This window comes from Tachypleus tridentatus, chromosome 7 (assembly GCF_004210375.1).
Source record: "Tachypleus tridentatus isolate NWPU-2018 chromosome 7, ASM421037v1, whole genome shotgun sequence".
Classification (NCBI taxonomy): domain Eukaryota; kingdom Metazoa; phylum Arthropoda; class Merostomata; order Xiphosura; family Limulidae; genus Tachypleus; species Tachypleus tridentatus.
This window is the reverse complement of record NC_134831.1, coordinates 135316741-135340820: the sequence shown is the minus strand read 5'-3', so window position 1 is coordinate 135340820 and position 24080 is coordinate 135316741. Positions and strand designations below refer to the sequence as shown.

General features: G+C 35.8%; 1 protein-coding gene across 1 annotated transcript in view; it reads right to left on the bottom strand.

Annotated features, from left to right (window-relative positions):
• The window catches only part of LOC143257815 (beta-arrestin arr-1-like), a 151862-nt gene extending 131603 nt beyond the window's left edge, over positions 1–20259 (bottom strand). The window contains exons 1-2 of the mRNA XM_076516844.1: positions 20233–20259; positions 20004–20090 (exon numbers count right to left, since the gene is read on the bottom strand). Of these exons, the coding sequence (XP_076372959.1) occupies positions 20004–20090; positions 20233–20259 (114 nt within the window). The remainder of the gene's footprint in view (positions 1–20003; positions 20091–20232) is intronic.
• Positions 20260–24080: the final 3821 nt, after the last annotated feature.

Sequence of the window (24080 nt, the reverse complement as noted above, 5' to 3'; positions counted from 1 at the left end):
AAACAGGTAACATGTAGTCAACTGTGATAAACAGGTATCATGTGTCAACTGTGATAAAACAGGTATCATGTAGTCAACTGTGATAAAACAGGTATCATGTAGTCAACTGTGATAAAACAGGTATCATGTAGTCAACTGTGATAAAACAGGTATCATGTAGTCAACTGTGATAAAACAGGTATCATGTAGTCAACTGTGATAAAACAGGTATCATGTTGTCAACTGTGATAAAACAGGTATCATGTTGTCAACTGTGATAAAAGAGGTATCGAGTAGTCAACTGTGATAAAACAGGTATCATGTAGTCAACTGTGATAAAACAGGTATCATGTAGTCAACTGTGATAAAACAGGTATCATGTAGTCAACAGTGATAAAACAGGTATCATGTAGTCAACTGTGATAAAGCAGGTATCATGTAGTCAACAGTGATAAAACAGGTATCATGTAGTCAACTGTGATAAAACAAGTATCATGTTGTCAACTGTGATAAAACAGGTATCATGTAGTCAACAGCGCTAAAGCAGGTATCATGTAGCCAACTGTGATAAAACAGGTATCATGTAGTCAACTGTGATAAAACAGGTAACATGTAGTCAATTGTGATGAAACAAGTATCATGTAGTCAACTGTGATAAAACAGGTATCATGTAGTCAACAGCGCTAAAGCAGGTATCATGTAGTCAACTGTGATAAAACAGGTATCATGTAGTCAACTGTGATAAAACAGGTATCATGTAGTCAACTGTGATAAAACAGGTAACATGTAGTCAACTGTGATAAAAGAGGTATCGAGTAGCCAACTTTGCTAAATTACCATATACAGTTATCTGCATAAATACCTTTACATATATGTATATCTAGCAGTTATGTACCTTCTCTTTTCATCAGATGATGTTTTTTGCTATTATTACCTTAAGTTTACTATTGAGGAACTTTTAAAATGAGGATGCAAATAAGAGATTGCTGTGGGTAGGATGGTAAAAATTCTGGGGTTGACTTATTCTGCCTTTAAGGCTCATTAGCTTGTTTATCTGACGTCACTGTACACACTTCAGTTACGTAACGGTTGTCACTGTGACTTTTTAACACGGGTAGTAGGTTTAATACTTAGGTTTGCAGTTAAAAAGATTGAACGAATCCTCTTCGGAACCAACAACAAGCACAAAGAAGGGAAATACTACCAGTAAAACTTGTTTTTCCTGGGTGACATTTCGGGTTATCGCTCTATTCCAGACGTACCACATTCTGTTCGGGCCTGAAACGTCACCCAGTAAAAATAGATTTCACTAGCAATACTTCACAATTCTATTTGCGCATATTTATATCGAAGCTTCTCAGAGAATAACGTGAGTTAGTTTTGACCAATGGAAAAGAACCAGAAAAAAAGTTTTATTATGTCGTAGCTTTACAGTGGGATATTTGTTGTATAATGTTGATAACATACGTCAAGAAAAGGTAAACATAGACACCATATTTCGTATAAAAGGATTTAAACTGGTGGGAATGAACTAATTTTACAAGTTTTGACATCTTATTTGGAATTAGGCGATTTTTTCTATAGTTTTTTTGATAAGTTGGAATCTGAAAGATCACAGAAAGTGTATAATAAAAATATGTATTGAGTTTAACATAGAGTATTCATTTTTTATTATGTCGTACATATTCCAGAGTAAATAACATAAAACTCATTTACTGAAAACTCGCTGTTTTCTGGTCATTGTTGATGTTTGGCGTAACGACTTCAGATCTGGGTTTTATAAACCATGCCGCGTGTTACTGAGGGAGCACATAATGCCGGAACGGTTCACAGCAAGAGATCTGACAGCAGAATTACTGATGATAAAATTACTGCTTGTTCTTTATAGAACTCTAGGTTGAAGAAAGATTAGTCTAAGCTTTCAAAAGTGGCAACCGCACTTGACGTGTGTATTTAACAATTGTGCTCCTTCCGGCATGTATGTAAGCACACATTGGATTTTATTTAAAGAAACCTGGTATTTAAATTAATGTCGAAAGTTTGGAAGAAAAAAAAAACTGTAAAAGTGCGACATGTATAAGTGACCCAAATTTCTATAATTATACAAGAAATTAGACAGTGAATGAAACCGAGGCATACAATTAGTTTGCTTTGTTTTTTTTTTTAATTTCGCGCAAAGCTACTCGAGAACTATCTGCTCTAGCCGTCCCTAATTTAGCAGTGTAAGGTTAGAGGGAAGGCAGCTAGTCATCACCACCCACCGTCAACTCTTGGGCTACTCTTTTACCAGCGAATATTGGGTTTGACCGTCACATAAAGCGCCCCACGGCTGAAAGGGCGAGCATGTTTGGTGCGACAGGGTTCGAACCAGCGACCCTCAGATTACGAGTCGAACGCCTTAACCCACCTGGCCATGCCGGACCCCATACAATTAGTAACTGGATATGATGCTGTATCAGGTTTAATATAACAATAATTATCCTCTTAGCTGATAGTCCCACATTTTACACATCAGGATATTCTTTTATACATATTAGGTTAATAATTTTATTCGTATATTTCTTCTCGACATAACTGCTAAAGTTGTATTCCTAATGTACTACTGTCAGCTTCAAAAGGCGATCGAGCGAAGCGGTAATTATGATTAGTTTCTGGCGAATTTTCCACTTTAAGATTGAACCGAGATAAATCAACTGAAGAAGACAGTTTGTTTTTACTTTAAGACAGCTCTATCATCATCGATTCCAATCATGAAGATGAACATGGCATGAGATCTCACGCAGACAGTAAAGAATTATGGGAATTGACAGACAGATACGTCAGATAAAGATCTCAAGACAAGTCACGCAATAATACAGTTAATCCTTGTTGTTATAGTATCTCCAGCCCCATGTTCTATTTTGTGTCTTTTCGTGTTCTTATCTTTAGAGAAAGTAGCAATATAAAGCATTTTACAGACTTCGTAATTAAAGTTGGATCAAAAAGAAAAGAAAATTCGCGTTCAGAAACTTATTGCCTCTCTGAATCTACTGTACTTGCAATGTTAAAATAAAACAAATCATCGATACGGGGGCGATTGAAAAATTTATAACCGAACAAGAAACACTTGTTTGAATATCGTGCTGTATACTATAAAACGATATGTTTAGTATTAATATATTATGTTAAATTTACTAATTATTTATCTCTTTGTCCATAAGTCACTAAGATCACGAACCTCCTGTAATATTCACGTAACGTTTTGTATACTGTATTTAACGTATACTTTTCACCCTATCCGTGCGTTCTGTAACCATGAATATTACCGGATTCAGACCTTTCATACATGCACAGTTGTTATTGACACGAAATTCGATTACTATATTTATATTCAATAGGTATATGCTATGCATTACGAAAGTTTCTGTCTTCGACTTCTTGGTAATTGTTTTTGTCACAACAACGTAGATGTGCTCATGGTCATTACTTTGTAGCTAATATGTGTACGTCATGTATTAATAACGTTTTCATCCGTAAGTTTCTTGGTCAGTTTGTCACCAGAACGTGACAGTACGCAAGGCTACACAAACAATAAAATGGAAGTCTAATCCCTGTTTCCAGTTTAGAACTGTGAGGAACTACTTAAAATATTACTTCGAAATTGGAAAAGTAGTGTAATATTCATTTTTTAAAGTAAACGGTTAGACCTAATCTAAAGAAGTCTAATCCCTGTTTCCAGTTTAGATTTGTGAGGAACTACTTAAAATATTACTTCGAAATTGGAAAAGTAGTGTAATATTCATTTTTTAAAGTAAACGGTTAGACCTAATCTAAAGAAGTCTAATCCCTGTTTCCAGTTTAGAACTGTGAGGAACTACTTAAAATATTACTTCGAAATTGGAAAAGTAGTGTAATTTCTATTTTTTTTAGTAAGCGGTTAAGCCTAATCCAAACTACAATCTGTGTTTTAATTTCCATAATTTGGACTAATGCTGTTTGTCCCAATACTCCAATAATAATAACAAGGTGAACATTGTTTAACTTCGTCACTGATATCTGAAGTGAAGTAGCTATAATAAAAAGTATGAAAACGACCATTAGACCCACAGGAGAACATTATATTTATTAACAGTTTAGTAGTGTCAGTTAAACTCCTGAACGCTTTCGAAGAAACTTTAAATTGAAACATCAAATTAAGCCTTTTGTTTAACACTGTACAATTGACTTGATATTGTTTACACTCACGATACTTCTGGTAACGTTTATTTGTATGTAGTGTCTAAGATTTGAATTAGCACAAGATGAAAGTATTTCTCATTTCCCAATTTGACCGATGTTACTAGAAGAGCTAAGATCGGGCGTATGATTTCCCTTTATTTTTCTTTCACATTATAACAATTTTGAGTTTATAGATTGGAGGATAAGTTGGAGGGTATTATAATTAAAGTACTTTAGGATATGACAACAGGATTTCAGGAGAAGCTTGAGTTTTAGCATGCAAGGGAAACATCAACTAACAACGGCTTTCAGGAAACTAGAAAGAATACTGTTAGGGTTAAAATAGTGAATGTAATTGTCATGAGCCTATTTGACTGAACAACAAATTTCAGTTTTTTGCTTCCGTAGACGAGGAACTATTGAAGGGAAGGAAAACAAAAGGGTCAATGAAGGACGAGGTAATAAGGAGGATAGTTACAGGTAATTCCTTGACAAGGCCTGTGAGTAGAATAGTCTGTGGGGTAAATAGGGAGAAAAGAATCAGATTATGTTACCCAGAGGCACAGGTGGAGAATACAACTGACAGAGCAGTGTATATATAGTAAAGGGGACTGGCAGAGATGCAGTTTTTGTGGTGCTAATGATGCAGAGAAAGGTAATTCATGTGAGCTAATTAATAAATACAGAGGGTTAATAAAAGCATTTAAAGAAAAAGGCAGTAACTTACGTTTGTCAGGGACACTGCTCAGAAGTAATTGTGAGGATGAAGTTATAAGTAGGTCACGAACGCAAAATGCCAGACTTAAGTTAATATGTAAGTATGAGCAGATAGGCTCGTTGGACTTGTGAGATCAGTTCAGTAGAAGAAGAGAGCCTTATGGAAGGGATGGTTTACAGTTAAAAGGATAGGGGCTGGTTTATTTGCTAAGGCTATTAACTCAGCTGGAAGGAAAGTTTTAATTTAGGACTATACAGTAGTGAGAACCAAGAAAACTAAATGCAAAAAGAATAAGAAACAGAGAAAGGTTTAACATAGGAAATAAGTACAGAAGTAAATATAAAAATAGGCTTAACTGTTACTATAGTAATGTTAGAAATATAAGAAATAGATGGCTTTAAAGCAAGAACAAGAATGGAGATTGTAATCATATTAAAAATAACTGAAACATGATTAAACATAGATGATTTTGATGACAGAAATGTCTTTAAAATACAGGGTTACAGGATATTTAATATAAAATGATTATTAAAGACGAGGGAAGCAGTTGCTTTGTATGTAAAATGAGAGTTACCTCTTGTCAAAGTTTAAGATATCAAGGTTAACAGTAATCAGGCTGAATCCATTCATGTTTCTATTAGTGGATATAAAGGGAAAACGATTTTAGTGGGAATTTGTTATAAACCACCAAATGATACTGGTGAAACTATTGAGAAGCTTAAAAATGTGGTTAAGATAGCAGCTGCTAATAAAGTAATAATTATAAGTGATTTTAATTTCACGAATATATACTGAGAAATGATAAAATCAAACTGTGATGGAGAAAGAATTTTGAAAACTGTTCAGGATGGCTTTGTTCACTAATTAGTCAAGGAACCTACCAAAAACAATGCTATTTTAGGTTTATTGTTGATTTCTAATATAGAAATGATAGAGAGGGTAGAAATCGGGGAACATTTGGGTGCAGGTGATTATTGCTCTATTAGATTCAATGTTTTGCTAAATATGGAGATAAGAAATGACACTTTGATCACAAGATAAAAAAAAACAAATTTTAAATGTATAAAACAAGAATTATCTTGTGAACTGGGCAGATGAGTTGTTTGGATACACTGATCAGATGTGGAAAATTTTAAAATATTTAAAAGGAAAAGAGCTATCTGTAGGTAAAAACCTAGGTTGGCTTATAAAGAGTGTGATGGCCAGGTGGTTAAGGCAGTCGACTCGTAATTTGGGGTTCGAATCACTGACACACCAAACATGCTGGCCCTTTCAGCCGTAGGGACATTATAATATGACGGTTAATCTCACTATTCTTTGGTAAAAGAATAGCCCAAGAGTTGGCGGTGGATGGTGATGACTAGCTGCCTTCACTCTAGTCTTACACTGCTAAATTACGAATGGCTAGCGCAGATTGCCCTTAAGTAGCTTTGCGCGAAATTCAAAACAAACAAATAATGAAAACCAATATTTGAACAGGAAAGGATCAAGTAGATACTGTTGGATAAATGTTAGTATTTCTGTCATATTTTGAACCACCTGTTAGTTTAAAAGATTTATGTTTCATCGTTCTTAATGCGACACCTTAAGAACATTTATTCAGTTAAAAACAAACAAACAAACGTATTGCACATAACAAACTGGATATAACGGTGATGGATATACTTATTAGATATTTTAAATCACTAGTTCTCTTGTTTGCTGTTAATTACAGAGCCATAAAATGGGCCAGCTGTACTCGATTTTATTTTTGCTTTGCTGAGAGGCACTGATCGCCAGCAGATGGTTGTATAACAAATCCATACTGGGCTTTCTGCTTTGCCCTGAACCACCTAAACTTATTGTTGGCCTACCAGGGGATTTAAAGATGAATAAATGGTTTTGAAAAAATGGTATAAGCTTTTTAAAACTTTCGTCAAAAGGAAGAAACTTTTACGCTCATTCCTCAGTATTGCCATCAAAGGTATATATATATTGTTCGTTTGTGTGTTTTGTGAATTTCGCTCAAAGCTACTCCAGAGCTATCTGCGCTAGCCGTCCCTAATTTAGCAGTGTAAGACTAGAAGGAAAGCAGCTAGTCATCACCACCCACCACCAACTCTTGGGCTACTCTTTTACCAACCAATAGTGGGATTGACCGTCACGTTATAACTCACCCACGGCTAGGTATATATATATATATATATATACTATTTAAAGAAGTAAGACAGGTGATTATCACACCAACAAACATTTGAAATCAGGCATTATGGTATAAATAAGACATTGTTTGAATTATTCGGATATCATAACTTATAACTCCGTAAACAAATAGATCCGGCATGGCCAGATGGTTAGAACGCTCGACTCGTAATCCAAGAGTTGCTGGCTCCAATTTCTGTCAGACCAAACATGCTCGCCCTTTCAGCTGTGGGGGCGTTATATCTTTGGTCAATCCCACTATTCGTTGGTAAAAGAATAGTCCAAGAGTTGGCGGTGGATGGTGATGACTAGTTGGCTTCCCTCTAGTTTTACGTTGTCAAATTAGGAACCGCTAGCTTTGCGCAAAATTCAAAAGCCATAAACAAATTTTACTCTCTCATGAAAGAGACACAGATTCCACTAGAAATCTAAGTTTCTAAGTATTTGGTTCTGGACCTTTTCAACAGAGAACTACAAGATTTAACTCCTGCACGTCTTAATGGAGGCCCTTCGACACGTACTGGTTGAGAACGATTTTGAAATAAATTACACAATAGAGTTGTGCAATTAAAATGCACTATTTTCATCTTTAAATCTACGTATTTCGTACTGGATGATTGCACATTCAATTAACATTTTCATTACATAATATGCTGGTGTAAAAAACGATGGAGTCGCTTGAACAAGAAATAAATCTGACAGAAAAAAATTATAAAACAACTCTTATTATAGCTATTACGAAGAATGAACATCTTTATATGGTTCTTCCGATGCTTCTATGTTATAAAAATGACCACAGGTAGCAGCACATGTTTCATGGAACACAAAAACGAAAGTATGCGCAGCGCTAGCTTGATTGTTATATTTCGTGATTTCTGGAATGCTTTAGACTTCCTAATTAAGCATAGACTGACAAAGTTATTTCCTTGGCGTGTATTTTCATATCACGCACCTTAAAAGATGGTAGGTCCGTGGTGAGATGTTTTAAATTTAAGAAAATAGAATAAATAACAGTCCGTCTGCTTCCTTCTTATTACACTCACACAGACGAATTATGAATGTTCTGCATAGAGTTGAGAATTAATGACGTGAAGTACTGCATTATACAAAGCTCTATCCTACCGTTTTAGGCTAGAGACAAGCTTATAAACGCTATTATTTTAGTATTGATCCTCAACCACCAGGGTGTGGTCTATAATAATCTCAAACGATTTTTAGTTTGTATATTAACTAATTTTCGTATTTAGTGATAATCCTCAAGTAATTTTTTGTAGTCTTGTACGTTGGTAGAAGATTTTGAGAAAGATAACATTCTTTTTGAACAAAGTATAGTTTGTTGTTTTTTTACCAAAGTCCTTTGGAGCCTGCAAGACCCCACCCTAGTATTTACGTGCGCATAATTTATTTGGTAATTTAGTAAGAAAGAAACACCTATAGGTGCTAATTAAGAACATTATGCTCATTATGCACCACAACAACAGTGAGTCAACGACATTATCTGTAGAAGGGGAGCTTAAGATATTCGTTGACAACCAACTCTGATTATGTTACCCAATAAAGATAAAAATGAACTGTCAGATATATTATAAAACGTATGTATACGCCCAAATGGATTTATTTACATAGGCACAACAACTGAACAAGTCATTTTACTGAACTCTACTCTAATTACGTTATAAACAAAATAATATTATCTTTAGAATCAGAAATGCATAACGGTATACTGCACGTTTCAATGAAAGTGAAATATTTTGATGGTGGAAAAAAAAATCCGAAACCGTGTGAATGATAGAGTTAATTCTGTCATCTATTACGTTTTGATTAATTATTCGGTTAACACCCGTACTTTCCATAAAGTCATAACTTTAATTAGTTGTGTGAGCCATTCGAGGACGATAGAAAATTTTCACATACAGATAATCCGCCTCTACGCTGGGACTCATTGCAGGTGTTTCCGTACTTAATTAAAGGTATTAAACAGTTGTCAGCCACTATTCAGAATAATCGATCTAATTTCACTGCTAATCTAAAGCATAACAAAACATGAATTATTACACATTTAGGGTTTTCATGAAGGATTTCATAAGGATTCACGCGTAATTTGCTTTTTCTAGACCAACACCTTTAAAAACATACTTTCTTTTAGTAAGTCAAGGAGCAAATATTAAGAATAATCTAGTAAATTAAAAATGTTTTTATATTGAGACAATCTTCGTTTTAATATTTCTTTTCCAAATTCTGATTGTTTTCTAGGTTTCACATACAATCCAAGTAGTTGATAGATTACTTCGATCTAAATATTCGTGAAGACACGCGCGGAACTTGATTTTGTTCCACAGTAATAAGCAAAACGTGCAACTGTAAAGTTTATACTATTATATTAATACATAAGATGCACAGACTAGAACACATTACGTACAGGTTTATCTGGTTAGTGGAACATTTGATTTTATTCAGTGTTAAAATCCAAAAGTTAAGGAGATTTAGTTTAGAAAAGTAGGACGTTTGTTTGTTTTGAATTTCGCGCAAAGCTACAAAAGGGCTACATGTGCTAGCCGTCCCTAATTTAGCAGTGTAAGACTAGAGAGAAGGCAGCTAGTCATCATCACCTACCGCCAACTCTTGGGCTACTCTTTTACCAACGAATAGTGTGATTGACCGTCACATTATAACGTCCCCACGGCTGAAAGGGCGAGCATGTTTGGTGTGAAGGGGATTCTAACCCGCGACCCTCAGATTACGAGTCGAGTGCCTTAACCACCTGGGCATGCTGGGCCGAAATAAGACATGCAAATTCAATAGAAATATATGATAATATAATATATGATAAAAATATTTTTTTGAGGACCATGCTGATATTGAATACCTTCAAACACTATAATAGTTGATCCCACAGTTACACTGACTTGTTTTGATTTGGTTTTATTTTCGCGCAAAGCTAATCGAAGGCTATCTGCGCTAGCCGTCCCTAATTTAGTAGTGTAAGACTAGAGGGAAGGCAGCTAGTCATCACCATCCACCGCCTACTTTTAGGCTATTCTTTTACCAACGAATAGTGGGATTGACAGGAACATTATAACGCCCCCACGGCTGAAAGGGCGAGCATGTTTGGTGTGACGGGGATTCGAACCCGCGACCCTCGGATTACGAGTCGAGCGCCCTAACCACCTGTGTAAACATTGTATGAATATATGTCGTACCAGGTGTATTAAATTCTTAACTAAATGTGTCCGTTTTTAATTACGTGTCGAAGTAACAAAGATAAGGGGCCGTTTATATATTTGTAGATATAAATTACATTTAGAAATATTTATCCGTTTTTGGATCATTGTTAAATAACCTTCCAGTAATCTGATGATTCACTTGTGTATGAATGTTTTATGACCACTCACATTTTCAGATCTATAAATCAAAGAAGAAATCTCCAAGGAAGCTAGCTATAGAATGCCGTGTTAGATCAGAAAATAAAATGTTGTCATTGGTTATAAGACAACGTTAGGGTGAAACAAAAGAAATAAGTTGTAGCCATACTAGGAAATGACTATTATCTCGTCACAACTTATCAACAAGCTAACGATAACTCCCAGACATGGGAGGACCATTAGGAGCAGTTCTGGCCTTCGAAGTCAGTTACTAAGGGGAATATAAATGTACATTTTCGTTTTCTGTCAGACATTTCGATAAAGATGGTAGGTTGAAGACGAATACTGAAATAAAGCATTATTATTATGGAAATTACTCGCTCTTATCAGTGTATATTAATAATTTGTCTCTTTCATTCTCGGTGAGGCCTGTGGCGGACAGAGTGGCGCCACCAGTTGGTAATATAATGTGCATCTTGGTGAAATGTGTCTATTTCTGGGCTGTCTCGTGGCATCTGAGAAGTGCAGGGATAAAAACACGTCAAGCCCTAAAGATTTCATCAGGGCTGATAACTTCAGACTTGGAGTTTAAAATGATGTCCTAATCTCGAAGTTGTACTGAAAGTTTACTCTCAAACTGAAATAAAGTATTCGTACGTGAAGTTTGAAGCGATTTTACAACGCCATGCCAGATCTCTTGAAGTTTTAATTTGGAAACATAAAACTACAGTATGAGAAATGAGAAAATGTTAGCCATAAATTATGTTATTATAAGCCTAATTAGAAAAAAAAAGTTTTTTTTTTTACTAACCTAATCTTTCAGAATGTCACTAATTGCATGTGTTTCACTATTGTTGTTTCATCACCTCAACCTAACAATTTAACAGGGATATCATATTTATCTATGATTCACAAACCCTCAAATAAAATAGCGTGTTATAATCGACATGTCTGATATCGTAAAAAAAGTCGAGTGATTTGTTAGGTTTCAGATATTAAACTATAGACAAAAGTACAGCATAAAAATTTAATGAAAACCATCAATGTTCCCGTACAATACTGCATGTAACTTATGTAAAGGGCTAATGTTTCAAAATGTTCTTTCCGTTAGTGTGTAATATTCGGGGTAATGTTTTATGTAGTTTTGTATTATAGTTTCTTAAATGTTCGACGCGCAGTTTATGTTAATTAAGTAACACGTGTGAAAGTCAGATTTGTGTATGATGGGTTTAAAAACATCAAATCAAATTGTTCCAAATGCTGTTCTCAGGCCAGTTTTAAAAAGTGTTGCCGCTTCTGTCTGCACCAACAATGTATTGCAGTGAACGTTGATCTGGTATTTAGTATTGCACATGCTGTTACTTACGAAACACACTAAACAGCTGCTAATATAGTGTCAATAACTGCCAATAGATGGCTTCTAATGCCTTATTATACAGAAAATAATAGCTAAGGGGCTTAAAGTAAGACCTCATATTATCGGAACTTAAATTGCTAAAACCAATTGCAACTTGAACTGGTGAATGTTGAGAGATCCTGTCAAATCGAGTGTAAGTAAAATGTTAAGTTACTGAAATACAGTTTAAAAATAATAACATTCTATTTTCTCATATTGTCCTGCCATTTTATTGTTCTATTTCTCTACATTTCGTAGATTAAAAACAAGATTGAATAATAAATTAACATTGAATAACAATAATAAAGGCCTATCGCCATATTTAATCATTAGGCCCGGCATGGACAGGCGGTTAGGATACTTGATTCGCACTACGAGGGTCGCCGGTTCGAATTTCTCTTCCACCAAACATCCTCGCCCTTTCAGCTGCGGGAACATTATAAAGTAACGGCCAATCCCTCTACTCGTTTTTTAAAAGAATAAGCTAAGAGTTGGCAATGGGTGGTGATAATTAGCCGCCTTCTCTATAATCTTTCACTGCCAAATTACATTATGTAACACAAATTTTGTTCCTGGATAGTATGTGTTATTTCTCAATTGCTTGTGTTGTAAAGGTACAGAAAATGGTCATTATTTCCTTCAAACTTTGCTTTTGTGACCTGAATAATAAAATTTAGAAATTAACATATTTTCTATGTAAAAACAGGCAAATTTGTTCATTTTCATTTACATAAGGTCTGAATAAAACAACATATGAATCAAGATTTACATGTATTTACGCTAACGTTATACAAAAATGAACAAAAATGTTTAGAAGTGAGTAGTTTTTCGAGATTTGTGACTCTAATGTAAATCAGATTCACGTATCAGCCCCCAAATATAGTCTCGGTATTCAACTTTGTTAAACCAATATCTCTGATCAAGTCGTTGAGGTCTCTTTGGTTGGGGTAGTATGGGTTTCTCTCACCAGCTTCATCTCTGAAATTGTAATCTGGATCTTCAGCGTCTACCTCCTCCTCTGATTTGTTGCTCTCTTATGAGGATGGTTGCTTTTTTTCTGGCACAGTGGGTACAGGAAGCTCAGAGCAGTGTGGCACTGGAGCAATGGATGATGGAAGGTCCGGATACATGATAGCGGATGTATTCTTACTAGCCCGACGTTTGGAAGGGTCCACGATGCAGAAGTAACAATTGCTTGAGTGGTCAGTGAGTTCACGCCAAATTCTTGGAATAGCAAACTTCATGGCTCTCTTTTCCTCTCTGTGCGATCCTGCAAAAAAGCAAAATAAAATTGTAATTACGAAGAATAAATTTATTTCATCACAACTAATCTGTAAGAGGTTCATGCAAGATATTTTATATATGGTATTTTTTCTATAATATTGGACATTAAAAAAAAGATATTTAAATTTTATAAGGTATAAAATTTGTTTAATATAAAATCTTACTATTCAAGCAAGCAAATATTGTCTATCTTACCTCCTAGAATTTTTTTTTGGAATGCTCGCAGGTAAAATGAGATGCCCAGGGTTTGTCTGAATCCCCAATAGGCATACCAAAATATGCTTTGTAGGCTTCACACATTTTAGCAGATGCTGTCACGGAGTACTTTTTCGCTTTTGTCTTGATAAATAGGCCACATTCATAGCAGAATTCGTTTGGAGAATGCTTGCAGCTTCTTGATATCTTCCCTGATAAAATCAGATAGATCTATGTGTTCACTTAGACAGCTAGAACAAAACTGAAGTGGTGAGTGGTGAGCCCCTGTATATATACATATATTACTATGAATAGGTCTAGAAAATTCACGTAAGTTCTACAACATTATAGAACGTTCTTGTAAGTTCTATAACATTCCAGAAAGTTCTTGAAAATTCTTGTAAGTTCGAGAAAATTCTCTATCAGCTGTTCAGCATTGAATCTACCTAGTATATTCTGGAAAATGGGTAAATTTGAAAATTTTATTACCTAGATCACAAAAGCAAAATTTGAAGAGAAAATTTTGTCTTTTCTATTTACTTTAAGTATAAGCAATTGAGAAATAACAGTTCCTGCCCAGGATCAAGAAAAAGTAAAAATTTTGTTACGTAGTGTTATAGAGAGCTGCCGCAATTAGCACTTATACAGTTTTACGCGAAAATTAAAAAACATTTACTCAGTTCATACAACCTCTAGCGGATCAAAAACAAAGGTTTTGATAAGTACCTATTACATAGTATTCTAAATGTCAAAAATTAAACATTTTAAAGACTATGTAACACATTATTAGGTTAACTATTCTAGTATTGTAATAACAGGTCAGTTTATATTATTTTACTCATAAACTATGTAATTATAGCCCAAGAACATCAACTCTTGGGCTACTTTTTTACCAACGAATAGTGGGATTGACCGCACTTTATAACGCCCCCACAGCTAAAAGAGCGAGCATGTTTGGTGCGACGGGGATTTGAACCCGTGAATTACGAGTCAAGTGCTTTAACTACGAGGCCATGCCGGGTCCAATGTTAAAAGTGTGACAATAAATCTCACTATTAGGTCAAAAGCAGCTGCTTGCTTACTTGCCCTTTTCTCTAGTCTGTCGTCCAAAATTGAATTGACTATGTCAGAATCGTAAGATCACTCATCTGGTCGCGCATAAGGCAAGCAAAGAAACATTATAATATAGTCATATAGCTATATGCACCCCTCCTCCCCTCAACTGGCACATTCATATGTCTGCGTATTTAAACTGCTGGAAACAGAGTGTCGATATCCATGGTGAGCTGTGTGCTTAAAAACAGTCAAATATAGAAACTTATTTTATTTCCAAATCCGACGATATTTAAAATTCTGGCTAAATATCTTAAATTAACGTTACTGTTTGCTACTACTGTGCAATTAATGTGACTGTGTGCTACAACTGTGTAATAAAAGTGACAGTGTGATACAACTGTGTAATAAATGTGACTGTATGCTACCACTGTGTAATAAATGTGACTGTGTGCTACAACTGTGTAATTTATGTGACTGTGTGCTACCACTGTGTAATAAAAGTGACAGTGTGCTACTACTGTGTAATTAATGTGACTGTGTGCTACAATTGTGTAATAAATGTGACTGTGTGCTACAACTGTGTAATAAAAGTGACAGTGTGCTACAACTGTGTAATAAATGTGACTGTTTGTTACCACTGTGTAACAAAAGTGTCAGTGTGCTATTACTGTGTAATTAATGTGACTGTGTGCTACCACTGTGTAATAAAAGTGACAGTGTGATACAACTGTGTAATAAATGTGACTGTATGCTACCACTGTGTAATAAATGTGACTGTGTGCTACAACTGTGTAATAAAAGTGACATTGTGCTACAACTGTGTAATTAATGTGACTGTGTGCTACCACTGTGTAATAAAAGTGACAGTGTGCTACTACTGTGTAATTAATGTGACTGTGTGCTACAATTGTGTAATAAATGTGACTGCGTGCTACAACTGTGTAATAAATGTGACTGTGTGCTACAACTGTGTAATAAATGTGACTGTTTGTTACCACTGTGTAACAAAAGTGTCAGTGTGCTATTACTGTGTAATTAATGTGACTGTGTGCTACCACTGTGTAATAAAATTGACAGTGTGCTACTATTGTGTAATTAATGTGACTGTGTGCTACAACTGTGTAATAAATGTGACTGTGTACTACCACTGTGCAATAAAAGTGACAGTGTGCTGCTACTGTGTAATTAATGTGACTGTGTGCTACTATTGTTTAATAATTCAACTGAGAACTGAAGACGGAGAAGTTAATTTAGTAATGTCATTGAATTCACCTAATCTGATTACTTGTCCCTCGACTGGTATGGCCAGATGGTTAAAGCATTCGACTCGCAATCTGAGAGTCGCGGGTTTGAATCCCGTTACACCTTTCAGCCATGGGGGAGTTATAACGGGATGGTCAATCCCACTATTCGTTGGTAAAAGTGTAGCCCAAGAGTTGGCGGTGGGTTATGATGACTAACTGTCTTCCCTCCAGTCTTAGATTGCTAACTTAGGGACGGTTAGCGCACATAACTCTCGCATAATTTTGCGCGAAATTCAAGACTAATAAACATTAGTCCCTGTTGACTCAGCGACAAGTCTGACATATCTGTCGTTATATAACATTGGACAACAAACAAACCGTTCAGTAAAATGGATAAGGCGCAGCTCTTTGTACTTAGATTCTCAAAAATGATTTCCGGTAAAATTTGAGGTTAGATTAGATAGATAAAAGAAATAAGACCCAATTTTACCAAAAGTTAGAGCAGTTTTAAAGATATTCTTTCGCAATACGAAAGAGTCCTGATTCCCTGACATTCTATTTTTACGTGTTGGTTGTAGGCTTAGCTTAGTTTTTTGAAGCGAACTCTTTGTTTTCGTAATTTTTGGTACTTTAACTCACAACTAGTGTTTTTATTAATGTATGTTATGGTAATATTGAATTAATATGCTCACGGTAAAGAGAAGGTAAAAGGGTCTATTAACGATAAAACATTATCAGCATGGTATAAAGCATGAGATGATGGTGATAGTTTATCTGTATTGTGTGATTTAGTGTGTACATAAAAACAGCTGTAGTGTAGAGTCAATACAAATTATGACGATGTAAAAACAACTTTATTGTGTGAGTTGGGATTCACATGAAAACAGCTTTATCAAGACAAATATTCAAGGCCAATATAACTACGTAGCGCCACCTAATCGTAAATGTAAAGTTGAATTCCACTTTTTACATTGGATGTTTGATGTCGCTGTAAACGGTAGTAACGGTATTCTTACACTTCACATAAAAAGATGATTTGAAGCCTCTGTATTCTTACACTTCACATAAAAATTCCCTTCGAGCTTCTGTATTCCTACAATTCACATAAAATGTAAAGAGAGTCATCTATGAATACTATAAGATACTTTGTTAATTATCAAATATCTGTGTTTGTGAATTTTTATTTTTACAATGAGAAAATATTTAGTAGTTTGTATCTTGTGGTTTAAACGAAAAACGCTGGTTTTTATAAGAGTTATGATCCATTAAGTGTAACTTTGTCTTCTTAAAAAAAATGTGCTTACTTATATAGTCCAAGGTGGTAAGAGCAATCAACTCGAGATGTGCGGATCGTGAGTTCTATTCACGTCACCAAACATGTGGCGTGGCATGCCCTGATGGGTAGGGAGTTCGACTCACAATCTGCAGGTTACGGGTTCAAATTCTCATCACCGAACAACCTCACTTTTTCAGCTGTAGGGGCGTTATAATGTGACGGTCAATCCCGCTCTTCGTTGGTAAAGAGTAGTCCTGGTAGAGACGGTAGGTAGTTTTGACTAGCTGCATTCCCTCTGGTCTAACACTAAAAAAATCGGAACGACTAGCGCAAATATCCCTCGATTAGCTTTGTAAGAAATCATAAAGTAGCAAACACCGAATATTTGGCTCTTTCAACTGTGGGAGTGTTGTTATGTTACCATAAATCTCACATTTTGATAAAAAAGTAATTCAAGAGTTGGTGTTAGGTGGTGTTGGAGTTACCTCTCCTTTAATATATCACCTCTAAATTATAAGCGGTTTGAGCAGGTAGCAATCGAGTAGCTTTAGATGAAGTTAAACAAATAAATATCCAATATATAGTAAACTCTTCTAAAAACATCAGTTAACAGTTTACCGTTTTCTACCTGTTGTGAAGTTACAAGTGTAGAAGACGACGTTTCGAAAGTCTTCCACCTTTCGTCTTCAGATCAGTGGCGGAAGACTTTCAAAACGTCGTCCTCTACACTTGTGTCTCCACAACAGACAGTTACCGTCCATTATACAAGGTTTCATCATGAATACTCTGCCTAAACAATCTATCAAAGAAAACCGTTTCTAGTTATTGTTTTGATGCGTTTGTTTTTGTTTTCGTAAACATGCGCTTTTATCACTCCGAAAGAAAGTTTGGAGCTATTCTGACTTCTAGCTAAAATTTACCACTCGTCATTCATTAGCCTATCACCGTTGGCTAAAGTTAACATTAGTTATAAATTACACTTCTTAGCTGCCTTATTTATCTTATTTAGTGTGATATTGTGTGGTTTAATTTTACTGTCTCTTCACTCAAGTAGATATACCTAAAGAGATCCCTTCAATTTGATGGTGAATTGAACCTAGGTATTAGAACGAAGAAATTGCTCAAATGTTTTTTCGTTGTGACATCTTACTCATGTGACGATTGGACATAAACCAAGAATTAATGATCTAAAAATAACTGAACTAAGTATTACTAGGTGGCAGCACCTTTAAGGTAAAATTGCATAATTAAATTATGTTCAAACGTAAAGCTTCATAAGCGACTATCTACTCTGTGACCAATGCAGGTATTGAAACTTGATTTTAGCGGTAAACGCCCTTAATTCTATCGCTGAGCCATCGAACGATATTGCTTAATTAATTTGGAAATACCATTTAATGTTTCGAACAAAACTAAAACAATATGTAGCAATACTTTTATATACCGTTATAATAATGTTAAAGCTAAAACTGTAAATATAAACAAACACTACATGGCCAAAAATATGTGGACACCCAACCATCATACCCATATGTGCTTGTTGAACATCTCATTCCAAAACTTTGGGCATTAATATGGAGTTGGTCCTCTCTTGCTATAAGAGCCTTCACTCTTCTGGGAAGGCTTTTTACTAGATTTTGGAACATGGCTGCGGGGATTCGCTCCTCTTCAGCCACAAGAGCATTAGGCGAGAAGGCGTGGTTTACAGTCGGCGTTCCAGTTCATCCCAAAGGTGTTCGATGGGGTTGAGGTCAGGGATCTGTGCAGGCCAGTCAAGTTCTTCCACACCAACCTTGGTAAACCATGTCTTTATGAAACTCGCTTTGTACGCGGGGGCATTGTCATGGTGAAACAAAAAATGGCCTCTCTCAAACTGTCGCTCCAAAGTTGGAAGCACACAATTCTCTAGAATGTCTTGCATGATGTAGTATTAAGATTTCCCTTCACTGGAACTAAAGAGCCTCTCCCAAACCATGAAAAACAGACCCAGACCATTATTCCTCCTCCACAAAACTTTACAGCTAGCTCTATACATTCAGGTAAGTAGGGTTCTTCTGGCATCCGCCAAACCGAGATTCGTCCATCAGATTGCCAGATAGTGAAGCGTGATTCATCACTCCAGAGAACGCGTTTCTACTGTCCCAGAGTCCAATAACAGTGTGCTTTACACCACTCCAGCCAACACTTGGCATTGCGCATGGTGATCATAGGCTTGTGTGCGGCTGCACGGCCATGGAAACCCATTTCATGAAACTCCCAACGAGCAGTTCTTGTACTGACGTTGCTTCCAGAGGCAGTTTGGAACTTGGTAGCGAGAGTTGCAACTGTGGACAGACAATTTTACGCGCTTCAGCACTCGGCGGTCCCGTTCTGTGAGCTTGTGTGGCCTACTGCTTCGTGGCTGAGCTGTTGTTGCTCCTAGACGTTCCCCCTTCACAAAAACAGTACTTACAGTTGACCGGGGCAGCTCTAGCGGGGCAGAAATTTGACGAACTGACTTGTTGAAAAGGTGGCACCTTATGACAGTACCATGTTGAAAGTCACTGAGTTCTTCAGTATGACCCAATCTACTGCCAATGTTTGTCTATGGAGATTGCATGGTTGTATGCTTGATTTTATGTATCTGTTAGCAATGGGTGTGGCTGAAATAGCTGATCCCACTAATTAGAAGGGGTGTCCAGGTACTTCTGGCCATGTGATGTATCTCTCAGTTAATTGGTTCTGGTAAAATAATTTTATATTTAGTAGAGTTTTCACGGTAAACTGATATTTTCCACAAATTTATCGTTATTTTATCGGATAGAAATACAAGTACGAAATGTTCGTCTAAATAAAAATCGTTTTATGAAGTTGAACATTTTCAAGTTCAGAGTGGTGTTTTTGTCGTTATGTTCAGAGCAAAGGCGTTTCAAGGAATTACTTATTGGGAGGACAGAGGGACAAAGAGTTAATGGAAAGGCAGAGGGAAGTGTATCTTATGAGAAAGGGTGTCAAGTGTTATTAATGCAAAATGAATATATTTTTTGCCTTTAAAAAGTATCTATTTGTTCTGTTCAGTCACCAATGAATGCGGAATTACATCAGTATTTTTTGTTTTTGCACAGCTGATGCCTACCTTGTATATGACACTTGATTGTGGGCGCTTCTTTCGATTCAAGTTACTACTCCGCCCATCTAAAACAGAACTAAAACTTTCGAGGCACTGTGAGTCACAATATGGGGAGAATTTAATAAATTTAAAAGCTCAATCTTGATACATCAGATGAGAAGAATGGGGCTGTTGGAGGCAGAGCTCTTTAATGGAAGAAACGTCTATTGCCCCCACGTCTGCTCAGTGAACAAACCTTTGGTGTAGAGTGCTGTGTCGCCATTACGTTGAAATGGGCTGAAATTGACTTTTTCTCATGATTTAAAATGTTTGTCAACAAATAATCGGGAGTATTCTTCCCGCCTGAATGTGCTTTTCTCAGTTCTTAGCTCTGTGTTATTTTCTTCTTCACTGAACATGGTAGGTATGACTCAAAATCAATCACTACGGATCAGCTGCCATAGACTAGAAGGTAAAACGAAGAGCTGCTAAGCTACGTGACTTTTTAAGATCATATCTCGGTATTTAGGCTAACGTCAAAGTATTACGAGAACCTACTCCCCAACTGCGTTCCATATTTCTTCTTTTACTGGAACATCGCAATAAGGTTCGCTCTTCTTTTTTTTTTTTGCGAAGAAACTTGCTAACAGTCTCTCATTTTTCTGTGTTTTTTTTTAATTTAGGACAAAATTTTGCTACCAGGTGTCACTGACCGTCTTACGTTGTGAGTGCTATTCAAATCACATACGTATTAACTTAAGACTTTCTAACATTAAAACTACCACTTCGAATGTGAAAACAATACTACTTAATAGAGGTATCTTGGTGAAAAGTCACTGACTTTTGGAAAAAAAGTGCCAGTCATGCTTGATAAGATATATATCTTCATGAAAAGTCTTTGTCAGGTGAAACGGAGTGACAGTACTGCTTGATAATTTTGGCTTTAATTAAAAAAAAAACATATTTGCCAAGTGAACTATAGTGCTACTCCAACGTAATAAGTAGATATTGACGAAAAGACTTCGCCAGGTTAAACAGAGTTCTAGTCCTTGTTTGTTTTTGAATTTCGCACATAGCTACTCGAGGGCTATCTGTGTTAGCCGTCCCTAATTTAGCAATGTAAGACTAGAGGGAAGGCAGCTAGTCTTCACCACCCACCGCCAACTCTTGGGCTACTCTTTTACCAACGAATAGTGGGATTGACCGTCACATTATAACGCCCCCACGGCTGAAAGGGTGAGCATGTTTGGCGCGACGGGGATGCGAACCCGCGACCCTCAGATTAAGAGTCACACGGATTAACACGCTTGACCATGCCAGTCCATAGTTCCAGTCCCACTTGACAAGCAGACATTGATGAAAAGTCTTTGCCAAGTCAGAATCGACGCAACTTGTAATAATTTTTGTGTTTATTTGATTTTAATTGAAAATTTTTGTTCTTTATTTGACTTATTGGAATTTCATAAAAAAATTACCTTGAAAAAATTAAATTAGGTATGCAGTATCAGATAGTTTTGAAACACTCTGTACCGTGTCTAAACTCAAATAAAAAATATAGAGAATTTTTATTCCAATCGAGGTATTTTTTAAGATATAATAATTTTAAGTATAGGATTTCTTTATAATCTTCATCTACGATCGTAAAAAAGAAAATTTGAAACTTGTTTACTGTAGGCCTGCAATGCATGTTAAGATAGGAAGTTTATCACGTATTACTTCAGACGTGCTTTGTAGATCGTATTTGTTTACAGAGAAGATACAAACACTGCGGTTGGTTCTTTGAAAGCATTTACATCTATATGTGTTTTTAACTAGTGGGCTCTCTATGAGACGTATAAGCTGTCGATCATGAGGTCTTCGTGTTTTCGTGACTAATAACTGCTATGAGTTATTAAATAACCAAATAATTCAACTATTACTGTTTATACAATTTTCAATTTCAGTCCGTATATTGACCTGATTACGAACTGTTGAAAGAAGGGGGTTACATGTGGTTGACGCTGTTGGAATGATCAGTGACTATTGTTCTAATTGGCACTTATGACATCTTCTGGTGACATTGATATATTTTATGGTTTATGTAAAAGGAGTGTGTTTTCATGATTACGACACAAATTCCACAGAATGTCACGAAGTTTAAAACCAATCTAAAAAATGACGACTCATATATGTATGTATTTAAACTTAGTTAATGTTTGCAACCATTTGTAACGTAGTCCTGTGTACCGTATTGGAAATAATAAGGCACAAAGAGACAAATGTAGTCGAATCGTGGAGTGCTTATGCCTGGAGAGTCTTAAGTATGCCATGAAAATTTAATATGTCTATATATTTGTGTATTGTCTGTACCTTGTGATATGCAGGCAGTTATAGTCTTTATACTGAACTGTATAGGAAAAACTGTTCTTATACAACGGTGATATAGCAATACTCCACATAAAGAAAAACGTATAGGTATAACAATAAGTTACTTACAGGGATATTTCAGTGTATTACATTCGAGCGAGAGTATAAAGTGTTTGGAGTATACAAAAAAAGAACATATTCGAAAATATTTCTCATATAGAGATCTGGTGGTTACCCATCTCTACTTGATGGAATAATAACCGCATGCTTCTCCATTGCTAAGGCACCTAGATTAGACGATTCTTAACTTTTGAAATAACGCGTGTTTTTTTATTTGCTTGTTTCGAATGGAAAACTCCAAAATTCTATATAAAAATTACTTTATACGTAACACTACGATCCATCTCTAGCTAAGAACTGTTCGTTTTCGTCCCCATATTTTTTTTTTTTTCAAAGGGCAGTACAGATCAATATAACATAGAGTTCTAAGATGTAATGTATTATCATAATAATGTTCGTCATTTATTCCACACTCTACGTCGGTTTACATTCTGAATACATGACCATAAAGCTGGTAATGAGACAAAACTGTTTTTGTCCGTGCAATACTCTAAGAAAGGCTGAAGACTTGCAAAAAAATATGTGCTTGTACAGTTTTAAAAGTCAGGATTTCCTGTGGCAGATTTACAAGTTAAAAACTAATAACTACGAAGCTATTTTACTGAATCTCATTGGTTCTCTCTGTCACATTACACCCACTTTAAGTACATTTTCTACCAAAATTGAAGCAGATGTAATGTGTATTTAGGTAGAAAATACACACCACGCCTGCTCTAATTTTGATGTAAATATCATCGAAGATGTTTAATGCGTGACTATAAAATGGTGGTTAGGGCGCTCGACTCGCAATCTTATGGTTACGGGTCCGAATCTTTGTCGCACCAAACATGTTCACCCTTTCAGTTGTGGGGTCGTTATAATTTTACGGTCAATCCCACTATTCGTTGGTAAAAGAGTAGCCCAAGAGTTGTCGGTGGGTGGTGATGACTAACTGCCCACGACTCTCAGATTATGAGTCGCACGCCTTTACCCACTTGGCCATACCGAGCCCATGGAACAAAGAATTATGTGTTTACTAGAGGCTATCTTTGTGCAAAATCAAAGTCTGCTCATTAGGGGAAATGTAAAAAAATTAAAACCCAAGAAAATGATAGTATATTGGATTAGCTGTGTTCTTTAGTGGGTTATTGTTTTTTTTAGTTCTAATCTTTGTTGGCGACTTGCTTTGATCAGAAGTTGAAAATAATTGTATAAATATGTGTAAAAATGTTAAAGGTTTTAGACCTTAGACGAACAATTCAAACATTAAAACAAGTAATAAATAAATGACAAAATCTTGTTCTACTACAACTCCACAACATGCATTATTAACTGCACCTAACATCATCTTGGTTACTGAGGGGGTTAAATATTGTACTATGGTTTTGGAATTTAGAAGGTTATTTTGAAAGTTATTATAAGCGGAGGCATAGCGGCTCTTGAATAGCTCTAACTATTTTGTTTTGCGTTTTTGTTTAGCTCATAGCTCTAACATCTCTTGACTGATTTTAGGTCTAATTACAATTTTGGAGTCGGGAAGTCAATAGATTGATCTATTTGACCACACCCAAGGTGCTATAATTAATTTACTCTAGTTTAGTCTGAAAGAATTTCAATTTGAGGGCGGGATAAAAGAGATCCTGATGAATATACGAGGAC